This window comes from Colias croceus, chromosome 10, assembly GCF_905220415.1.
Source record: "Colias croceus chromosome 10, ilColCroc2.1".
In the NCBI taxonomy this organism is placed as follows: domain Eukaryota; kingdom Metazoa; phylum Arthropoda; class Insecta; order Lepidoptera; family Pieridae; genus Colias; species Colias croceus.
Window position 1 is genome coordinate 485,085 of NC_059546.1, and position 19,013 is coordinate 504,097.

General features: G+C 31.4%; 1 protein-coding gene across 1 annotated transcript in view; it reads right to left on the reverse strand.

Annotated features, from left to right (window-relative positions):
* LOC123695232 (synaptic vesicle glycoprotein 2B-like) overlaps positions 1–17,637 on the reverse strand; it is a 40,586-nt gene extending 22,949 nt beyond the window's left edge. The window contains exons 1-2 of the mRNA XM_045641016.1: positions 17,407–17,637; positions 3,997–4,050 (exon numbers count right to left, since the gene is read on the reverse strand). Coding sequence (XP_045496972.1) covers positions 3,997–4,050; positions 17,407–17,422 — 70 coding nt within the window. The 5' untranslated portion in view covers positions 17,423–17,637. The remainder of the gene's footprint in view (positions 1–3,996; positions 4,051–17,406) is intronic.
* Between the last annotated feature and the right edge of the window lie 1,376 nt (positions 17,638–19,013).

Consider the following 19,013-nt stretch of genomic DNA (forward strand, 5'->3'; position numbering starts at 1 on the left):
TATTACGTGGAATGCACGCAAGCGAAGCCGGGGCGGAAAAGTAGTAAAGAAAATGCCAACAATTTTGTGTCGTTATTGTGAAAAAGTCAGTATTATATTAAAAGAAATGTAAATTTCCCTAATTCTAAGTACATGACGATATAATGAGTACTATTTTGTACAGAGATATATAGCAAAAAACTGATACCTCTTGAAATTGTTTCATATTGTGAAAAAGCTCAAATTTATTAAGTAGGATAGTTGAAAAAAAATATGAAGACGGTTTCAATGTCTTACCAGCATTACATCAAATAACATTACATAAAAGTTAAAACAGTCACGAAAAAATTATGAACAGATTATTCAAAATGTCTACCAACTGTTTGATAGTTCAAAAGAAACAATAAATCTCAAGTGCAATTTTCAGACGTCCTTTGATCGCCTTGACAGTTGTTTTAGCGGGAAATTTATTTTTAGTAAGTATTATTTTTTTTTTTTCGTTTATCATGGCAACAAGACTAAACTATTTGCCAGTGTCTATTTTTAGTTCTGTCTCGTGACCGCTTTTTGATTTGTACCGCGAACTTGGTATTCAAATTTCGAATTTAGTTTTTCATGTCATAATATGAATGAGTAAGCACAGAAAACATAGTATTGGAATAAAATTTCATTTTTTCTATTTCAAAAGCCTTGACTATTTTTTTTTTTATTGCAACATAATATTAAATTATCTGTGATTAAAATCTTACTAACTTAATATGTTCAGAAAGGATCTACGTAGCAACCAATAAATATTACAATTTCCAGAAATAAAGAATTGTAATGGTAAATGTTAAAAATTTGTAATGACGATTCGAAAGTGCTTCTAAAAGAAGTCTAATTGAATAAATAAATGTTTGAGTTTGAATATTGAGAAACTAAATGAACGGCTACAACAACGTATATTAAACTAGCTTTCCGCCTACGGCTTCGCCCGCGTTTTCAAAGAAAAACCCGCATCCGTACCCGTGGGATTTCCGGGATAAAACCTAGCCTATGTTGCTCAGTGAAGATGCAGCTTTCTAATGGTGAAAGAATTTTTGAAATCGGTCCAGTAGTTTATATGCGTCAAAACCATACATACATAATTACAAACCTCTCCTCTTTATAATATTAGTATAGATAAGGAAAGATTATTTAACTACACTATTACAAAACAAAAGCTCATCGACCTTGAGCAAAATACATACAAACAATCTAAATAAAAATTAACACCCTTTTAAACGTCTATCAGTGAAGTAATGAAATGGAAATTTTCTAAACAATAGCCGCTAACAGTGAGCATTTAATTGCATACATAAAGCTGAACATTCCCGTCTGTCGTTTTATCATTCTGTCCTTGGGGCCAACGTTTATTTCCGTTTGCTAAATAACAAGCCATTTCTCATTTATTTGAGGGCAAGGTTTCAATTTGCATGAGAGAAAAGGCTGAAATATTCAGGTATTTGACGGTGTAAAATGCGTTGGGCGACGGTTTTAAGATTTTTACGTTATTTAAGGCAGGTTTGTGATAATTTTTGAAACACGTGGTGATACGAATAATAATTAGGTATAATAAAATATTCCATATAATAGGACATTTTATTTACTTACATCTAAAGATATGATCAAAATAATAACTAATAAGTAGACAATTTATAAATACAATATCTACCTAACCTATTTAAAAATACTATCAATCTAGATGCTAAAAGTAAACTAGTTAATCGAAACCCCCAAAATGCACTAACAGTTTGTAAAACTATTAGGGCAATATGTTAAACGACATAATTCGCTTTACCTTGGCGGAAGGTCGGCCAAGCCCAACGTTTGACAAATTACTAATCTTCGCTAAAATAGACCCGACGGGCGGGGTTTATCTAAACGTGGCTTTTCAGGCGATTTCAGCCAATTTGGAAAGAATTGTATAGGGCTGAATAACTTAAGCTACGTGCGATTTGAGGTTAGGATTTTAGGAAGTAATTTGTAATATATTATAATTTACAGAATGAAAGTTACCACTTTTCTTGCGAATAAATTCATTTCATTTCATTTCATAAAAGTGGTAACGACTCAAATAATTATATTCAAATGGTGAATTATGCAAAAAAACGTTAATAAATTGGTGTATGAATGCCATAATATTAAAAACGTTATAGAAATAATATGGAAACAAAAATACGGCAAAACATAGGTTCGATAGAATTGATTCTGAAAATTAATCATTTCAATTATAATATAATCTCATGAGCTATCATTATTTTATCCTAAATCTATCTACGATACACTATAAAGGCTATCAATACATTTTCATTACCACTAATCCCTGAACAAAATAAACTATAGAAATGGGTTTCATTATAATCATAATGTAAATGTTAAAAATATGTAATGACGTTTCAAAAGTGCTTAATTGAATAAATAAATGTTTGAGTTTAAGTTTCATCTGTAGTTTGTTTTCATGCGCTTCGGGGCAATGGTACTAGTCACGTGCTCTCTGTGTGATAACGGTCATTAGAGGGAGAGGGAGACCTGTCAAGTGTTTGCATTAGTCTGAAGGAATTTTGGGAGGAACTAGCTGATTCATTGAACTTGATCTTTTTGGTGTAACTGATAGGTACTTCATAGAAGCTGAATTACTTCAATGGAACGTGTTCTGACTTCTGCTGTGTTGAGCTTTCGTTTTAAATAAAAATAATCTACTTACAGAGTATATTTTCTAGTTTATTTTAATGAAAAAGATGCTTATACAAAGCTGAAATATTGAAATAAGTGTGATGTCACGTTCCGACCTTTCGGTCGGTTGGGTTCCCTTCCCTTCAGTATTTTATGGACCTTTTAGACCGATGATAATGATGATATTTTCTAAAATTATGGTTTTAATTTATTCTTCGTTTGTTTATGAGTTTTCTTTGTTTTCATATCGCAATGGTGATTAACGAATGTACCTATTTCATCGCAAAGCACGTGCAATGGAACGCGGGTGAGAATATTCGCATTTTGACCAACGGCCACGACCAACTTTTTGTCTACACTAATATTATAAAGACGAAAACTTTGTTTGTTTGTTTGTTTGTTTGTAAATTGTAATAAACTACTGGACCGATTTTAAAAAAATTTTCACCATTCGAAAGCTACATTAATTAATAGTAATATAGGCTAGGTTTTATCCAGGAAATCCCACGGGAACGGGAACTATGCGGGTTTTTCTTTGAAAACGAAGGCGAAGCCGCAGGCGGAAAGCTAGTGTGAAATAAAACCTTAACACTTTTAAAACATACTATAAAAAATACTTACATAAACATTAAAGGTGTCGCATATATCTAATAGTTTTTATGTAACGGTTTGTGTGATAACTTAACAGTATTTCTTAATTACTAGGATAGCATACTGCACGTGCATGTCGATCCAATTTTTCTTCCACCTTGTGATGGCACGTGGAAGATTACAAGCAAACTGTCAATTATTACTGTCACCTTGTAAATACGATGTTTTTGTAGATCACGCGGCGCGGTAATAAAATGAAACTTTTGGATTTGGTATACTATGAAGTTATGAACGATGACTATTCTTTAACGTAGTTATAAGTAAAGCGTTTAAACTTTCCTCGTTTGAAATGTGAGAGAGAGAGTTTGATGGAAACTTGTGAGAAGTATTTATTTTCATTTAATTCGTTTAAGAATGAAATAGGGGATGGACAGTTGCAGTAGTATTTAAATGTATCTATGCTCGCTCCAATACAGTAAGCATAATAAAAACCCTTACTGAAAATAGGTCTAGAAATAAATTAACTACTTACCTTTTCATAATCTAAAATTAGTAGACTAGTGTTTTTTTTTTTTGGTACAGAGGTTAAACCGTTTTGTACAGTTTAGTTTACAATCCTAATTATATTTTCCCAAAAGAAAATTGTATAAAATTTTCCTTAATAAATACTTTTCCATAAGATTTTTGCCTTTATAAATAGTAAATACATAAACAAACAGATAAACAACTCACCGGCATGGTGCAGGGCGGTCTCAAAGGGCGCCCGCTGCAGTCTCTCCTTGCTCTCTGCCAACAAATAACAAATATTTGAACGGAAATAAACCAGTCAGTTTGCCAAACACGGATATGGGCCAAAGTTTACGAACTATTCTGTGGGTAATTTCCAATCTATACTAATAAAGCTGAAGAGTTTGTTTGTTTGAACGCGCTAATCTCAGGAACTATTGGTCCGATTTGAAAAATTATTTTATCGAGGAAGGCCTATAGGCTATAATTAAGTATATCATCACGCTAAGACCAACAGGGGTGGAGCACTGCGTGTAAAACCGCGGTGCACAGCTAGTATATTATAAGTGTGATTATAAATAAAAAGTTTTAGGTCACTTTAAACAACAATCAATTAAAAACGGCTCAGTTACGCACAAGGCTCAGAACGTCGAAGCAAGATGGCATGATTCAACTACTAATACTTGTATATTGTTGCTAATTGGGATCACTACTATTTTAAATTAGGCGCTAAAAAAACTTATGTAGTTACACTTCTTACTTATAATTAATAATTTCATTATGCTGATAGTACTTTTGAAAATGGACTTTGACCTCCAGAACTTCGTTCCTTATTCCTGTCCAATAATAATCATAATTTATTTATTTTTATTTACTCTTTATTGTACAAAAGTCTTATAAAATACAAGTACAACAAAACCAATCAAAATGCACAAATGACGGCCTTATGGCTCAAAGCCATCTCTGCCAGGCAACCTTCAGGCAAAGGACAAATAAAAAAATTTGGGTAGCCAATCATTAGCCAATTAGTAATTTTGCATATTTTGACAACAATAATACATACTACATAAACGTGAAAATATGAGCTTCAACTACTTACAAATTTTTTACCCTAAAAATAACATTTAATCACTCATTAATTAATAATTATTAAAAAACAGGAACTATTGCTGAAAATTAAGTTTCAATTTAAATTCTAAATTCGTTTTTTTTTTTTCATTCGTCAAACGCGCGCCGTTTTGATTTTTTTTTTCATTGATAATAATTTTTAATGTGCCAGTGTTGTCATATAGTTACATTGAAACTATTTTATACTTATCTGTGAAATTTCCATTATCAATTTATGAAAAACGAAAATATTTTAGAATAAAATGTATTCGATAATGTCGTCGATAAATTCATCGTACTTTTAATAATTGCAAATTCTCTTCGAAGTACGAATTTGATATGAATATTCAATAAAATATGAAAACCATTTCTTATTCAGGTCACAGAGATGGCTCACACAGCCTGCAGACTTTATGAAATTCTGCATTTGTCTGATAAAGCCTAGCTTCGCGATGTTGCCCGCATAAAAAATTGCATTTCACTTTTAGAAATATCATAAGCTTTGTAAAAATAATTAAAAAATACAAATAATATATTCTATTACAGTTATGAAAGTCTAATTTCCATTAATTATCACTAGAAATAGCTAGTCTGTCTAGTAATTAATAGGATGGAAGGATATCCTACTTTAATATTTATGACTCCAGGATGTTGGCAATCTTTAGCTTTTTTGCTTATAATTTAGTATAAATACCTAAGTATAATATGGTGATGTTCATATTTACCCATCTGTTATTAGTGCCAAAGTTATATAATTTTTATTTGTCTGCCATATAAACCGCTCCTACAAATAAACCGCTCTTAATGACGAAATTAATAAAGAAAAACTGTCAAATTCAAATGCAATCATTCGATTTTTGTTCTTGTTATGCAAAATCTATGTAAAAAGTATTATTTACGGATCCGGGACTGAAATAAACGCATATAAATAAATGTATGATGTTAAATATTGCATTATAATAAACGACAGATAGTATCTACCGCAAAATAAATAACAATCGATGTCAAAAGATAGCAGCTATTATCACGATTAAAAGCGTTTTAAATGGCATTTAATTTATAATATTAAAGACTATAATATACAATTCGATTCATTTCGCTCTTGAAAGACAAGAAATAATTTATTTTGTATATACCTATTCATCTTATTTTCATAAAGCCTATGATGAAATATAAAGTTTACTTTTAAAAGTAGCAAGATTGTGAAGATTAGTGGTGGAAAAAAATCGACCTTCAAAATTGCTAGGTACTAATTACAACTAGGTAATAAAATATTTCCTTCAGATATAATTTTCTGTTTCGTAATCGATTATCCCAAATTGTAACATGTGTACCTGTACAGCTGTAGCGACACAGCTACAAATATTATAAACTTTTATATTACCTATCTTTGACACAGCGATAGATTTTTAAACTGTATATAGTATAAACCAAAAACCTTCGTCAGCCTTCGTCATAGTTTCACTTTCAGTAAAAAAAAAGCAAACATGCAACGTCATTAGCAGCTGGGATCTGTTCGAACTTCGAACGTATTTTCCCGCGAATACGGGTTATTGAACTTGACAGTCGCGACCTCCGCGCCATAGCGAAATCAAAATAGATGCGTCCCAGAAATTCACTGGCTTCCAAATTAATTTCGCTCGCTTAAGTTCATTTGATATAAATTCTTATATAATTAAAATATAGTGTTGTCCAACATTTGTAATACCTAAATGTTTTGTGCTCTTTTTTTTTGGAAAAAACATCAGTGAAATCACGGCTTACTGAAAAGTTGCTACGTAAGTGAAACGAAGTGAAGAAATTTTATGACAGTATACTAAATATTTACCGTCATATAATACAGAAATATGGAAGGTTGGTTAGATGGTTCATTAACTAATAGGTATTGGAAGCAATCAGAATCTACCCACTTTCAAAAATGACAATGAAGAAAGTACTCAAGTTTTCGAAGAAATTGGTTAAGTTTTCCAGAAAATTTACGCTGGAACCTAATAAAGTAAGTTTATTATTTCGAAATCAGTATAATATTAGTAATACAAGTGGATTAGTTGTACGTAATTGTGTGTGTAACTTTGTAACCAGCTTTTTCAATAGTAAAGCGCATTAACTTTCTCAAAATATCGTAACAATAATAAACAATAACAATTAATCGATACATCAACTAAATAGTGACCTAAAATTCATCTCACTGCCATTGAATACTGCCAGAAAGATAAACAGAATCTGGAACCATCTAGAACGTTCGATCTGACAATTGAAATGTACACAAGCGGTCAATCAATTGCTTTCTTTGCAGACACAACAAATCTTTTTTTAACTGACGTTTTTCTTTGTTTGACTTTGTCGTTCTAGAATGTACGATGATTGTAGGAAATTAGGAAACAATTACTCTGAAATTATTTACGAATAATTTTAATATTACGAGTAAGAAAATTAATGAATCGAAAACTGTTTATGAAAAACGTAGCTTGTTACCAAGATGCATTGTTGATTTCAATGAATTTCGTAGCTATAATTTATTTACACACTTTAATATTCATAATCCACATTACAACGATTATTAATTCATTTCATATCAACATAAGATGAGTTCATTCTATTCTACAGTTTGATAACCACATCACTACATAGTATAAAAAAGTCGCTTTCTCTGTCCCTATGTCCCTATTTCTGCTTAAATCTTTAAAAACCACCCAACGAATATTCATGCTGTTTTTTAATAAATAGAGTGATTCAAGAGGAAGGTTTTAGTATATAATTTATTAGGTTTAAGACAAAGCGGGCGAAGCTGCGCGCGGCTAGTTCTCTATTAAACAATATACTTGCACGCAAAGCATAAAACAGAATGCGTGCTGCGTCTCGTTACCAATTACTGTATCAATTAAACTCTAAAACTTTTCATCTTCTCTGATAAGCGTTAATCAAAGTTAATCCAGCAGTTCCCACAGTACCATTTGCGGATTGTTTTATCTCAATATCAACAATTAGCACCAATGAGAGACCAGCTTTAACTGGCCATTTCTGGATATATTTAGATTGCATTGGTCAATGTTTGTACTGCCCAACGAATGTCAGTGTTGAGAAGGTCAGCCTCTTCATAAGCAGTTTTAGTATAATTTATATTTTTGTTTGTTTTGGCTGCGGCATGCTAATCCATCAAAACAATAATAAAAGAATATTGACGTTTCGTATTATAATTTATATCTATGTGTGTCCTTACATTTTGACGCTGAATTATTTTGAATAATATAATTTATTGTACTAGATAGCCTGAAGGATTATTATTTTCTAGAAAAAGTATAAAAAGTAAAGGAAGTATTTCTAGAAAAAGGCACACACACAAGAAGAAAACACAAAATAGAAGAAGAAAGAAAGTACGATACATAAAATTAGACATCATATTTGTGTGTGTGCACTGCATTCCCAGAAACTCCCCACAGTAAATTCGCTGTTTTCATATTTATGATTTTTTTTATTGATAAAATGACATCTTTATAATCGGAGCTACCCGTGAAATTATGTTATGTGTGCAAAATTTTATTGTTACGATTGCAATAAAATCTAGTATTTTACGGTAAGATTACGAATTTGACATATACCAGTAACCAAGATACATTTTTACCTGACAACAATCTCTAATATAAAAATGAATCGCAAAATGTGTTGGTAAGCGCATAACTCGAGAACAACTGAACCGATTTCGTTAATTCTTTTTTATTACATTTCTTGAAGTACGAGGATGGTTCTTATGGAGAAAAAACGTAAAAAATGTACCACGGGCGAAGCCGGGGCGGACCGCTAGTCAGATATAAAAATCATTTATACTACCAATAAAAGAATTGTTAGCTTTTCAATCGACCAAAAAATTATCATCCCAAGAATGTGAAAAATATCAATTATTTAGATAGATTAAATTTAGTTTATCTTCATCTAGGGAGATGGAGTAGATACTTAGAATTCATTTTTCTGTAAATACGACAATTCACTCCCTTAGATATTTGATATATCTATACATATAATAAATCTGTAGAAGGGTCAATTCTGTACATTGAAAATATTGAAAAAATAAATAGCAGGGGGTGTTACTGGATCGATACCAAACCCAAATATGTGATTAAAAAAATTTTTGTCTGTCTGTCTGTCTGTCTGTCTGTCTGTCTGTATGTGAAGGCATCACGTGAAAACTAGCGGTTCGATTTCGATGAAACTTGGTATAATTATACCTTATTATCCTGGGCGTAAAATAGGATACTTTTATCCTGGAAAAATACGTAGAAAAAAATTAATCTTAATTTTTCAGTTTTAGACGTTGTTCCGTAGAACCGCGAACACACGTTGCGTATTATTATAGGCCTAGCCGTATTTGGGAATTGGGTCCAATAGATATTTATAAGAAGTTATTGACAGAGGTACTCAAAATGGAGAAATAACCATCCACGCGAAGACCGACATCCACGCGGACGGAGTCGCGGGCGGAAGCTAGTAATAAATAATGGTCCGGGAGCCAGAAGCAGATTTTATGACCAAGTTCCTCTCAAGCGGTAATTAGTAAAATGCATCAAAGTATAGTATTATGAAGCCCCGTGAACGTCAGCTGGAGCTCGGTTGGGGGGGTGAGCGGTTGTAGCCTCCCACGCACGTAAGAAAAAAAAGTATATTCATTCATTTCCTCTCAGCTAAAAATTTGTCAAATTGTAGCTAACCCATTATCTCAACGAAAAATAATAATCAGCTGGTTACAGCATGGTGTATTATACGTCAGCTGGTGTCTCGAATATAGTGAGACATTAACAAAATCATCGAGATACGTGGAATTCCATCAACATAAGTCCCCGTAAAAGATAAGTAATAACTTTATTAATTATATATTATACTATTATTTTTTTAATAATTATAGTTAACTAATGTTTTTAGTGGGTTATTTCATATTTATTACACTTTTAGGTAGTTATGTGAATTTGATGATATGATAGTTATTTTTAAATGCAGTTTATAATATTTGTAAAAACATGTTTACCGATGTGGCTGAATGTACGTAGTACCCCGATCATGCGCACAACTAACCACCTCCAAGTACCTTATTACTGTCTATATTATGCTAGCGTGTGTTGCTTGAATTTTTAAAAATAACGATAATAATTAAAGATACGTCATTTCATCTCAGATGAAAATTTGTGAGCTGATTGTTAATATAGTGATGCGATAAATAAAAAAAATCAGCTAGCAATAATTCGAGGAAAACCTAGTCAGTTGATGCATATAAATTGGCAATAGATGCTTCTGTCTAACTCCTAAGTAATAACTTTCAAAGTATCAGCTGACGGTTTTTCCACCAAGATACAGCCAGCTGACCTATATATTTATCCACAGTTACATATAAGCTATCATCAGGTAAATTTTTGTTTGAGAGGAAATCACGGAAAATAATTTTATTTTTTTCATGTTCGAGACACCAGCTGACGTATAATACACCATGTTGTAACCAGCTGATTATTTTTTTTCGTTCAGATATTGGGTTAGCTACAATTTGACAAATTTTTAGCTGAGAGGAAATGAATGAATGTATTTTTTTTCCTACGTGCGTGGGAGGCTACAACCGCTCACCCCCCCAACCGAGCGCCAGCTGACGTTCACGAGGCTTTATAAAACTATACTCTGATGCGTCTGACGAATTATCTCTTGAGAGGAAATAATTAACCAAATTTGCACCTGGCTCCCTAACCAACTAAAGTCGTAGAAATGCGTAGTAGTAGATAATCAATGAACAAAAACCTAATCACTAACATTATATGTAGTTATTTCCTTATCTTTTATCACCACTCACAGCCACTCAAATAACGTATTAATTTAGGTACATTATATTTAACTTATACTTCAAATTCATGATAATAGTGAAGTCCCGATGGTAATCTGATGAGATCTTGGAGTTTGGAGCAATCTCAGGTCCAAACGAATGTTATAAAGGCGCTTTCTCATCTTTACCTAAATACAAAGATTAGGTATTCGGTTTATCCAAAAAATCAATTTCTATTTAAAAAGCTAACTAGCTATGGCCCACGGATTCATCCGCAAACAACACATCGGGTCAAAATTTTCGACAAAATTTCAAGTTTCTATGTATAATATATATGTATAAGTTAGATATAAGTTACATATTATGTAATACATATTGACATGATTTTAAAAGAGCAACTATGGAGTTTCTTGCCGATTCTTCTCCATAGATACTGCTTTCCGAATCGGTGGTAAATGTTAAAAATACTTATGTAATGACGATTCGAAAGTGCTACTAAATAGTAGTCTAATTGAATAAATGAATGTTTGAGTTTGAGTTTGAGTTTGAGTTTGAGTTTGAATAAAGTATTATTTTTTGACCCCCGTTTCTTCAAAGATTTTAAATTCCAACCTCCACATTCGAGAAGAATACTAGTTGTACCCGTGACTTCATCCGCGTGGAATTATAAAAGATCAATGTTAAAAACATAGGTACAATGCATTGATTATCATAAAGCAATAAGCCCCTTAAAATAAAATATTATGACCGATTAAATCTCAACCATTATCTCATCAATAGTACCAGGCTTTCAGGATTCGTGTAGGTTCAGCGGTGACGTCACTGGAATCTTCAAGCTGAGACGGTGACATCACTCGCAGACGTATCGATTGCGCCTATCTATTGATAACGATATACAGCCTGGTACAGTCAACAACGGAATGTGTATATAGGAAAAATTATTTAGTGCAGTTTTATAATAATTGTAAAGGAAGTTATAAGCGTGAATGAAGAACAACTTCCTGACAACCTGCATATATTTTGCCCGGATGAAACGTATTAAAAATAAAAACAATAATGTTATGAAGATAACAATTATCACATGTAAAAGATTTATATTGTTCCCATTACATAAAACGCTACATCACGACTATACTTGTATTTTAATTGATATTCAGAACATTATTAAGAGTTTCTTAATCAAACTTCGTTGCTGACTGTACACAAGTTTTATTTAATAAAGGCTAGAAAACCTAACGCATTATATTTCCCACATGCATGGTAATGGCCACTTAGTTTAATCGTGTTACTTTAAGCACACTTCAATACGATATATTTTCAAACTAACTGAAGGATTATAAGTACCTATTTAAAACCTAATTGGTGGATTAAACATAGGCAATAATTTTCTTTTATTTCAATAAAAAAATACTCTGAGTTTATAAATTTTAATAATATAGATTACAAGCTTTCCGTTCGCAGCTTCGCCCGTGTTTTCAAAGAAAAACCCGCATAGTTCCCGTTCCATTGGGATTTCCGGGATAAAACCTGTCCTATGTGTTAATCCAAGTTACCCTCTATATGTGTGCTTAATTTCATTGTAATCGGTTCAGTAGTATTTGTGTGAAAGAGTATCGACCGTAATTTGAATGTTGCTTATTATTAAAAGCTACAAAAAAATGAAATTTAATTAAAACTTCGTAATGACAAAAGTTGGGTTATAAGGCACAACTACTTAAGTAGTTAGCCGCACAAGGTCAGCGTGGATTATGTCCTAAGCATAGTGCTACATACAATACAAGCCTAAAGAGACCTATATCCCTCTAGGGAATATAAAAAATGCTAGTGATTAAAAATAACAACGCATATATCATGCATGCCAAAATTATAAAGTTTAATAATAATTTTTCAAACGACTTCAAAAAAAAAGTAGAAAAGACTTTTTCGACTGGGTTTGTTACTTTTTTAAAGCTATGAATCATACTAAAACAAATAACTTATCTCTACGAAGCATATTATTACGTATTCGCAATGTTTTGTCTCCTCTGTAGGTCAAGACGACGAATGTCAGTCAACCCGATTATCGTAAACTTATTGTAAACTGAATTTATTTATCAATTAATTAGTTCTCGCTGTTTTGAGAAATTTAAAAGAAATATATTTACTTTGCGAAGCTGTTTTTAAACTAAATTCAAGGTACAAGGCTTTTACAGTACTGTTCTACTGTTGTCATAGTGTGTATGGATCCTGTTTTCTAATTCGTATCTGTGAAAATAACCTACTTCTAGAGTTGAAGAATTTATTTGTATTTAAAAATGTTTTGATACGCGATATAAAATAATCGCAGTAATACTTCAGTTTAAAAGTAATTTTCTTTTAATCATTTTCACTGCAAATACAAAATGTTACTTAGTACGATTTTTTTTTTTTTTTGTAAGGTGTTTCTCAATGTTAGCCAGAAGGGCTTTTATATTTTAACGCGGACGCGGGGGTGAACTGAAGGTTCACCCTGGTAGCGACATGCACAAGGGCGTCCCCCCTTGACGGGGATCTCGAACCTCGGCTTGGGCTGTCGCTTGAGTGGAGGAGGCCAGAAGGGCCCTAATCGGACGGGACTTAGTACGATAAAGTAAATACTAAATAAGTAATTATTTTTAGAACAAAAAACTGTTTTCTATGAAAGCTGGCAATGGAAACACTGGACAAATTAAAAAATATAATTTACATTTTCCAAGTCGGTTAAATTGAAAATAATCCAAAAAAGAGCGTGTTTGCGCAGCATACGTGTCAGAAGCGAAACTTCTTTGACAAGATTCAAAGATACCAAAATTGTAGCCCTACTCCATGACATGACGTGACGGTATTGCCACAGTATTATGTGGTATTGCTATGAGCGACTTTAAAATTATACTCTCAACGCGCCTAAAGAAGTTTCACTTCAATAATAATCTTGTAAAATTCCACAGTCTAAATTGACATGTCCATGTACAGACATCATAGCGGATATAATATAATATAAGTACTCAGTAGTCAGTATGTTTGGACAAAGAATCGACACCTCCCTTTTTTGAAACTAGTAAAATTCCAATTTTAACCGGTCCTTGTTGAGTGTAAATATTTACTTTTTAGTTGACAAATTTAAACTAACCTTCCACCCATGGTTTTCCTTGAGCTACTTTATTATTAACTAGTCAATTATCCCGGCTACACTTGATAAAAAAATGTAATTTATAATGATTGATAAAGATGGCGCTTTGTAAAAGTAATAAAATTTTAAACCCTTTTTGAGTTAAATCTTTTCAAAGACACAAATCATATCTTACCTCTAAACCGAATATTTTTATTATATTATATTTTAAAAATTATATTATTAAAAGAATATTTATAATATACTTATTACTGTTTTATTAATAGGTAATTGAAGTCTTGGAGCAGAACAGTATAGTACCTATAAAGCTTTATACTATGAGAAAAGTCTGTATTTAGAAGCGAATAAACTATCTATTTCAAGTAGTATAAAATTGCCATATATTTTGTTCAAAATTAACTAATTAAAAGTAGTTTTGAGTTTTAGGTTTACGTTTCAGTTTGAATTCAAATTAAAGTTAATAAAAGAGTTTGTTTGTTTCAACGCGCTAATCTCATGAATTACTGGTCCGACTTCAAAAATTCATTCAGTGTTAGAAAGCCCATTTATCGAGGATGGCCATAGCGGCTATAGGCTATTTTTTATCAACGCTATAAGACCAACAGGAGCGGAGCACTGCGGGTAAAACCGCGGAGCACAGCTAGTTTTTTATAAAAGCCTTGAAATGTTTGACAAAATGACAAAACAATATTCCCGAACAATGAGTGCATGTTATACTAATATGTAAGTAGGTACATAATATTCTTTCATAGAACACTTTTATCAGACCAATAGCGTCGATGGACTCATCATTGCGTTTGACAGGCGATATCTATGTAAATAAATATTAATATATTATTGTCGTTTGATTACGCCGCGAGTTAAGCGATTTCAGCGCGGTCGTGAAATGGATGGGTGACCGTGAAACGTCTAGAAACTGGTAAAGCTTTATTCCATAGTTCACAAGGTGTTACTTCAAATTGTCTTTCTTAAAAGTCTTAAACTCATAAACTACTATTTTTTTATCTGTAAAATTATCTATCTATTGTTTAGAAACTTAAAAACGTGGAACAATTATTTTGTATAAGGATTAAATATTATCTGGAACCGAACTTTTTTCTGAACCACTCACTATTCAAAGAAAATAATGAAAAAAAAAAATATCGCCTGTCTGTCTGTTAATTGCTTTTATCGTTAAGGAACATTTGCGACGATAAGCCCATCACCCATGTAATATTTGTGAGTGCCCGGAGTCGTATACCTACTAAGGTAAAAGCACCTAATACGGAGGTATTTCGCAACATTTGAAAGTAAGTATCAAAAATAAGCATTTGTAAGTATTTGTAAAGGTGCCAAACCACTTTATCGTTAAAAGTGGAACTTAAATTTTGTATTGCTGTTGAGTCTATGTTTATTTTCATAATATTTCTTATTTAAAAAAAATATTTAAATAGTCATGTCGATTTTCCCTAATACGGAGGTATGATTTTGGTCAGAGCCTAATACTGCGGTAGGCGGCTCCTAATACGGAGGGTCAGATATTATATACATTGAAGTTCCGTACAAATAATATTTGTTAAATAATAGGAATGTGTTAGTAAAGTAAATTGTAAGTTTTTTATTCATTAACCATTGGTTTGATTACGTTGATTCACTTTTAATGTGTTTCATTTATGCTTTTAGTTTTATCGGAAAAAAAACACGCATATCAAATAAGAATCCACAAAAAAAGACACAAAACTTCTTATTTATTTACGCAACCCTAAATCTGGTAATTTTAAGTTCTATGAAATAGGGCCGTAATAGGAGATCATATATAACCTAATACAGAGTTACCTGGAAATATCTACCACCGTAATAGGAAAACTACTCGTGTTTTTAATAATCCTAATTCTGACCCATCAAAAATTCGATAAACAAGAGAATGTAAATGCTTAATCAAATGATAACAGTTTTTTGGCTCAGATGTGTAAAACTCAAATCAACAGTTATACAAAATAAATGATTTGTGATACATTAAAATACACCTTCCTATTTTTACCCCTTCTAAGAAACAAACATTTTGTACTCAACCATTTTCATATTTAACTGGATTTCTAATTAAGAAAACATACCGCAGAATATGGTTTCTAATTTATCAGATTAATAATTATTCCAACTAATCTTGGAATTAATTCAATAAGTAAATAAAATTAAAGTTATAAACAATTAAACATGCCCAGTATTTTTCCTATTTCGGAGTTATGCCACCGTATTAGGATTAATCTATAAAATTTGTATCGTATTACGGCGGTATTTTATTTCTTATTTTTTGGGTAGAAAATGACTTACAAATATGAAACAAGCTATTTAAATAGTGAGTGTAATAGTAGGAAAATGCAATAAACAATACATATACAAACTTGAACGGCTTTTTAATACGAAAAACTTAGTTTATAAATATTAGTGTACTTACTTTTGTTGTTTCGCGTTTGTATGGAAACACCTCTCATGTCGATGCCGTTACACAGATTGATTGATCTTGTTGTGTTGTCTATGTGCTATACTTGCAAACGTTAGTTAAGTCATGGAGTAATAAATTTGGAATAAATAGCTTACGTTTTGGTGTACTTAAAATTTATAAAACAGGAATAAAACTCGAAAAAAGAAATACCACCGTATTAGGAAGCGATTTTGACTACCGCCGTATTAGGAGCCTTTACCTTAATATAGTTATTTATATATATATTTAAATTCATAAATGTATATGGTAATTGAATATTATCAAACTATAGAATGTGTTCTAAAACAATTTAACAAGACCATTAAAATTCATAAATGCGTTTTTTTTTAATTGAATAGATACTTTTCTACTATACCTGAATATTTATCAAAAAAAATCAAGTAAAGACTCTTTTATTTATCCTCATACCACCAAAACTGCTGATTCACTTTCATTTCATTCGCGGAATTTGCGATGCTAAGATTGGATCAACTACATAATTTCACAGTATTAAAATACTTATATATCTAATATGTATTTCAAAAATTAAGGCTAAATAAAAACAGATTACTAAAAATGTAGCAATTTTATGTTATAACACAATTCCAAGAAACTCTAATTAAACAATAAAATATATCAACCTTTTTAAAGCGATTTTTTACACGATATTTCTAAATTTTCCCATATAGATAAAAAAGTACGCACATTTACCAATGAATATAAAGAAACATTCCGATAAGCAGCTACAAGTCATTTTTAATGACAGCTACCCTCGTTATTTCTTATAAGTTACATTATATCAGTGGTTTTTCTATTTATAAACATAAAATTTATTGCATCAACAAGTTGAATGAAGCTTATTATTTAGTGCATTATAAATTATTGAATATCCACATATTATTATATTACGCAAAAAATTCAATTTATTCGCAAAATTGTGCGTTAAAACGTATTGTGTTTAATAAAATATAAATACTTCTGATGTTTCAGGTAAAAGTACTCGATCTATTTTATTTGTGATATACCGTACTATATACACATTAATTATATTTACAATACACGATAATTATTTTCTAACGATTCCCCAATTTATTTACAAACTTTTACAGTTACAATTTACATAGGCATAATATCCTGTAAACATACCTGCTTGTTCCTCCATTCTACACTAAAAGTCACTTAAACTAATATCACACGAAATTTTACTAAAAACAATCACAATAGTTTGCCACTCAAGTCACTGTGCAAGAAACTTTTTATCCCATTTGTTTATTTTTGTAAGTAAATAAAGGTATTATTTGAGTTTGACCCGAAACCGTCGTTTGGGCGGCATTGGGCGTGTGTAGCTGGCGACAGTTCAACAAGTACTGGGCTAGGGACGCGAGCTATCGATATGAGCTAATTATATCGATTCCTTTAATCAATGGGAATCGAAATTAATGATGTGCTGAACATCGATAAAAGTGCCTTCATTAAGTTGTCGATGTTATCAGTTTGTAAAACGTTGTCATGATATTTTGTCGTCTAATTAAGTTTTAAGTTATTTGCCATTATTGTTACTAACATTCATTAATTTTCAGATATTTATTTGAAAAGAACTTTGGAGTCTTCAAGAAACGAGTGTACGGTTGCCTATTAACCTGCTACGCCAACTTTGATGAAATACGTTACTGGACCGGTGGTGACAACAGAACATAGAGAGTTACAAGCCCACATATTCTGAAATAAAAAGCAATGTAGTTGTTAATTTTAATCTTCAAGTTATGGCATAAAATCCAATTGCCACACAAACCATCCCCTATTTCCAGCTGTTATCATTTTTCAATAAATATTTGTCTGTATACTTTTTAACCCATATATAAGTTATATATCGTAAAAAATGTTTTTAAGGGCCATAGTAATTACCAGTGTTTCTTATCAGATTTTCTCGATAGAAACCTTTGAAAGAAGTTGATCAATATATGTATTTTAGTTTGTGAAAAATAAATGACGAGTAAGTATTAGATATTGACTATAAATGAATGATAATATTCGACTACAGTAGGTCAGGACCTTGTACTATCACTTCGTATAATGTTTAATGAGCGAATAATTTCTAGGCCAACGAAAGTGTACAGGTAAATAATTTTCTATAGCAATAAATATTTTCCTTGTTTTCATTGATTTTCTATTAATTTGAATTCTTCTGAGACATTCTTTCTTACGAAGGTTTTCATAATAAGGTGAAAAATGTTTAAGAAACCTTTGTTCTGTAACGATCTTTATTATTACAATTTTAGTGGCCTGTCGTGTAGATTAAAGGACTGGCGTAATGCCATATGTATGGGATATTTCCTTCGCTTATATCTCTGTGATGATAGATAGTAACATTTTGCCTTCTAAATGAGATGACTGATAGGCTTGTTAGAATCTACCATTATCTCGATTTATGAATAAGCAATTTATAAAAAATTGTCTTTGTATGTTTGATGTTTAATTTTAAGATATTTTAGCATAAAGAATCTTGCTGATCTTGTAAAAAACACAGGATTTTTAGTATCTAATAACAAAACAGAAAGCAGAGATTTGTACGAACGGCCAACGACAAATAAAGCCGGGAAAAGCAAGCTAGTTAGTTTTATAACTACAATTATACATAACAAGATGACAACAGATCAAATAGAAACGTAAAGTTAAATTCTTTTAATTAATTGAACATGACTGTCTTGAAAGATAAATAGGTAATTTTTCCGACAAAAAGTAATGTAACACTT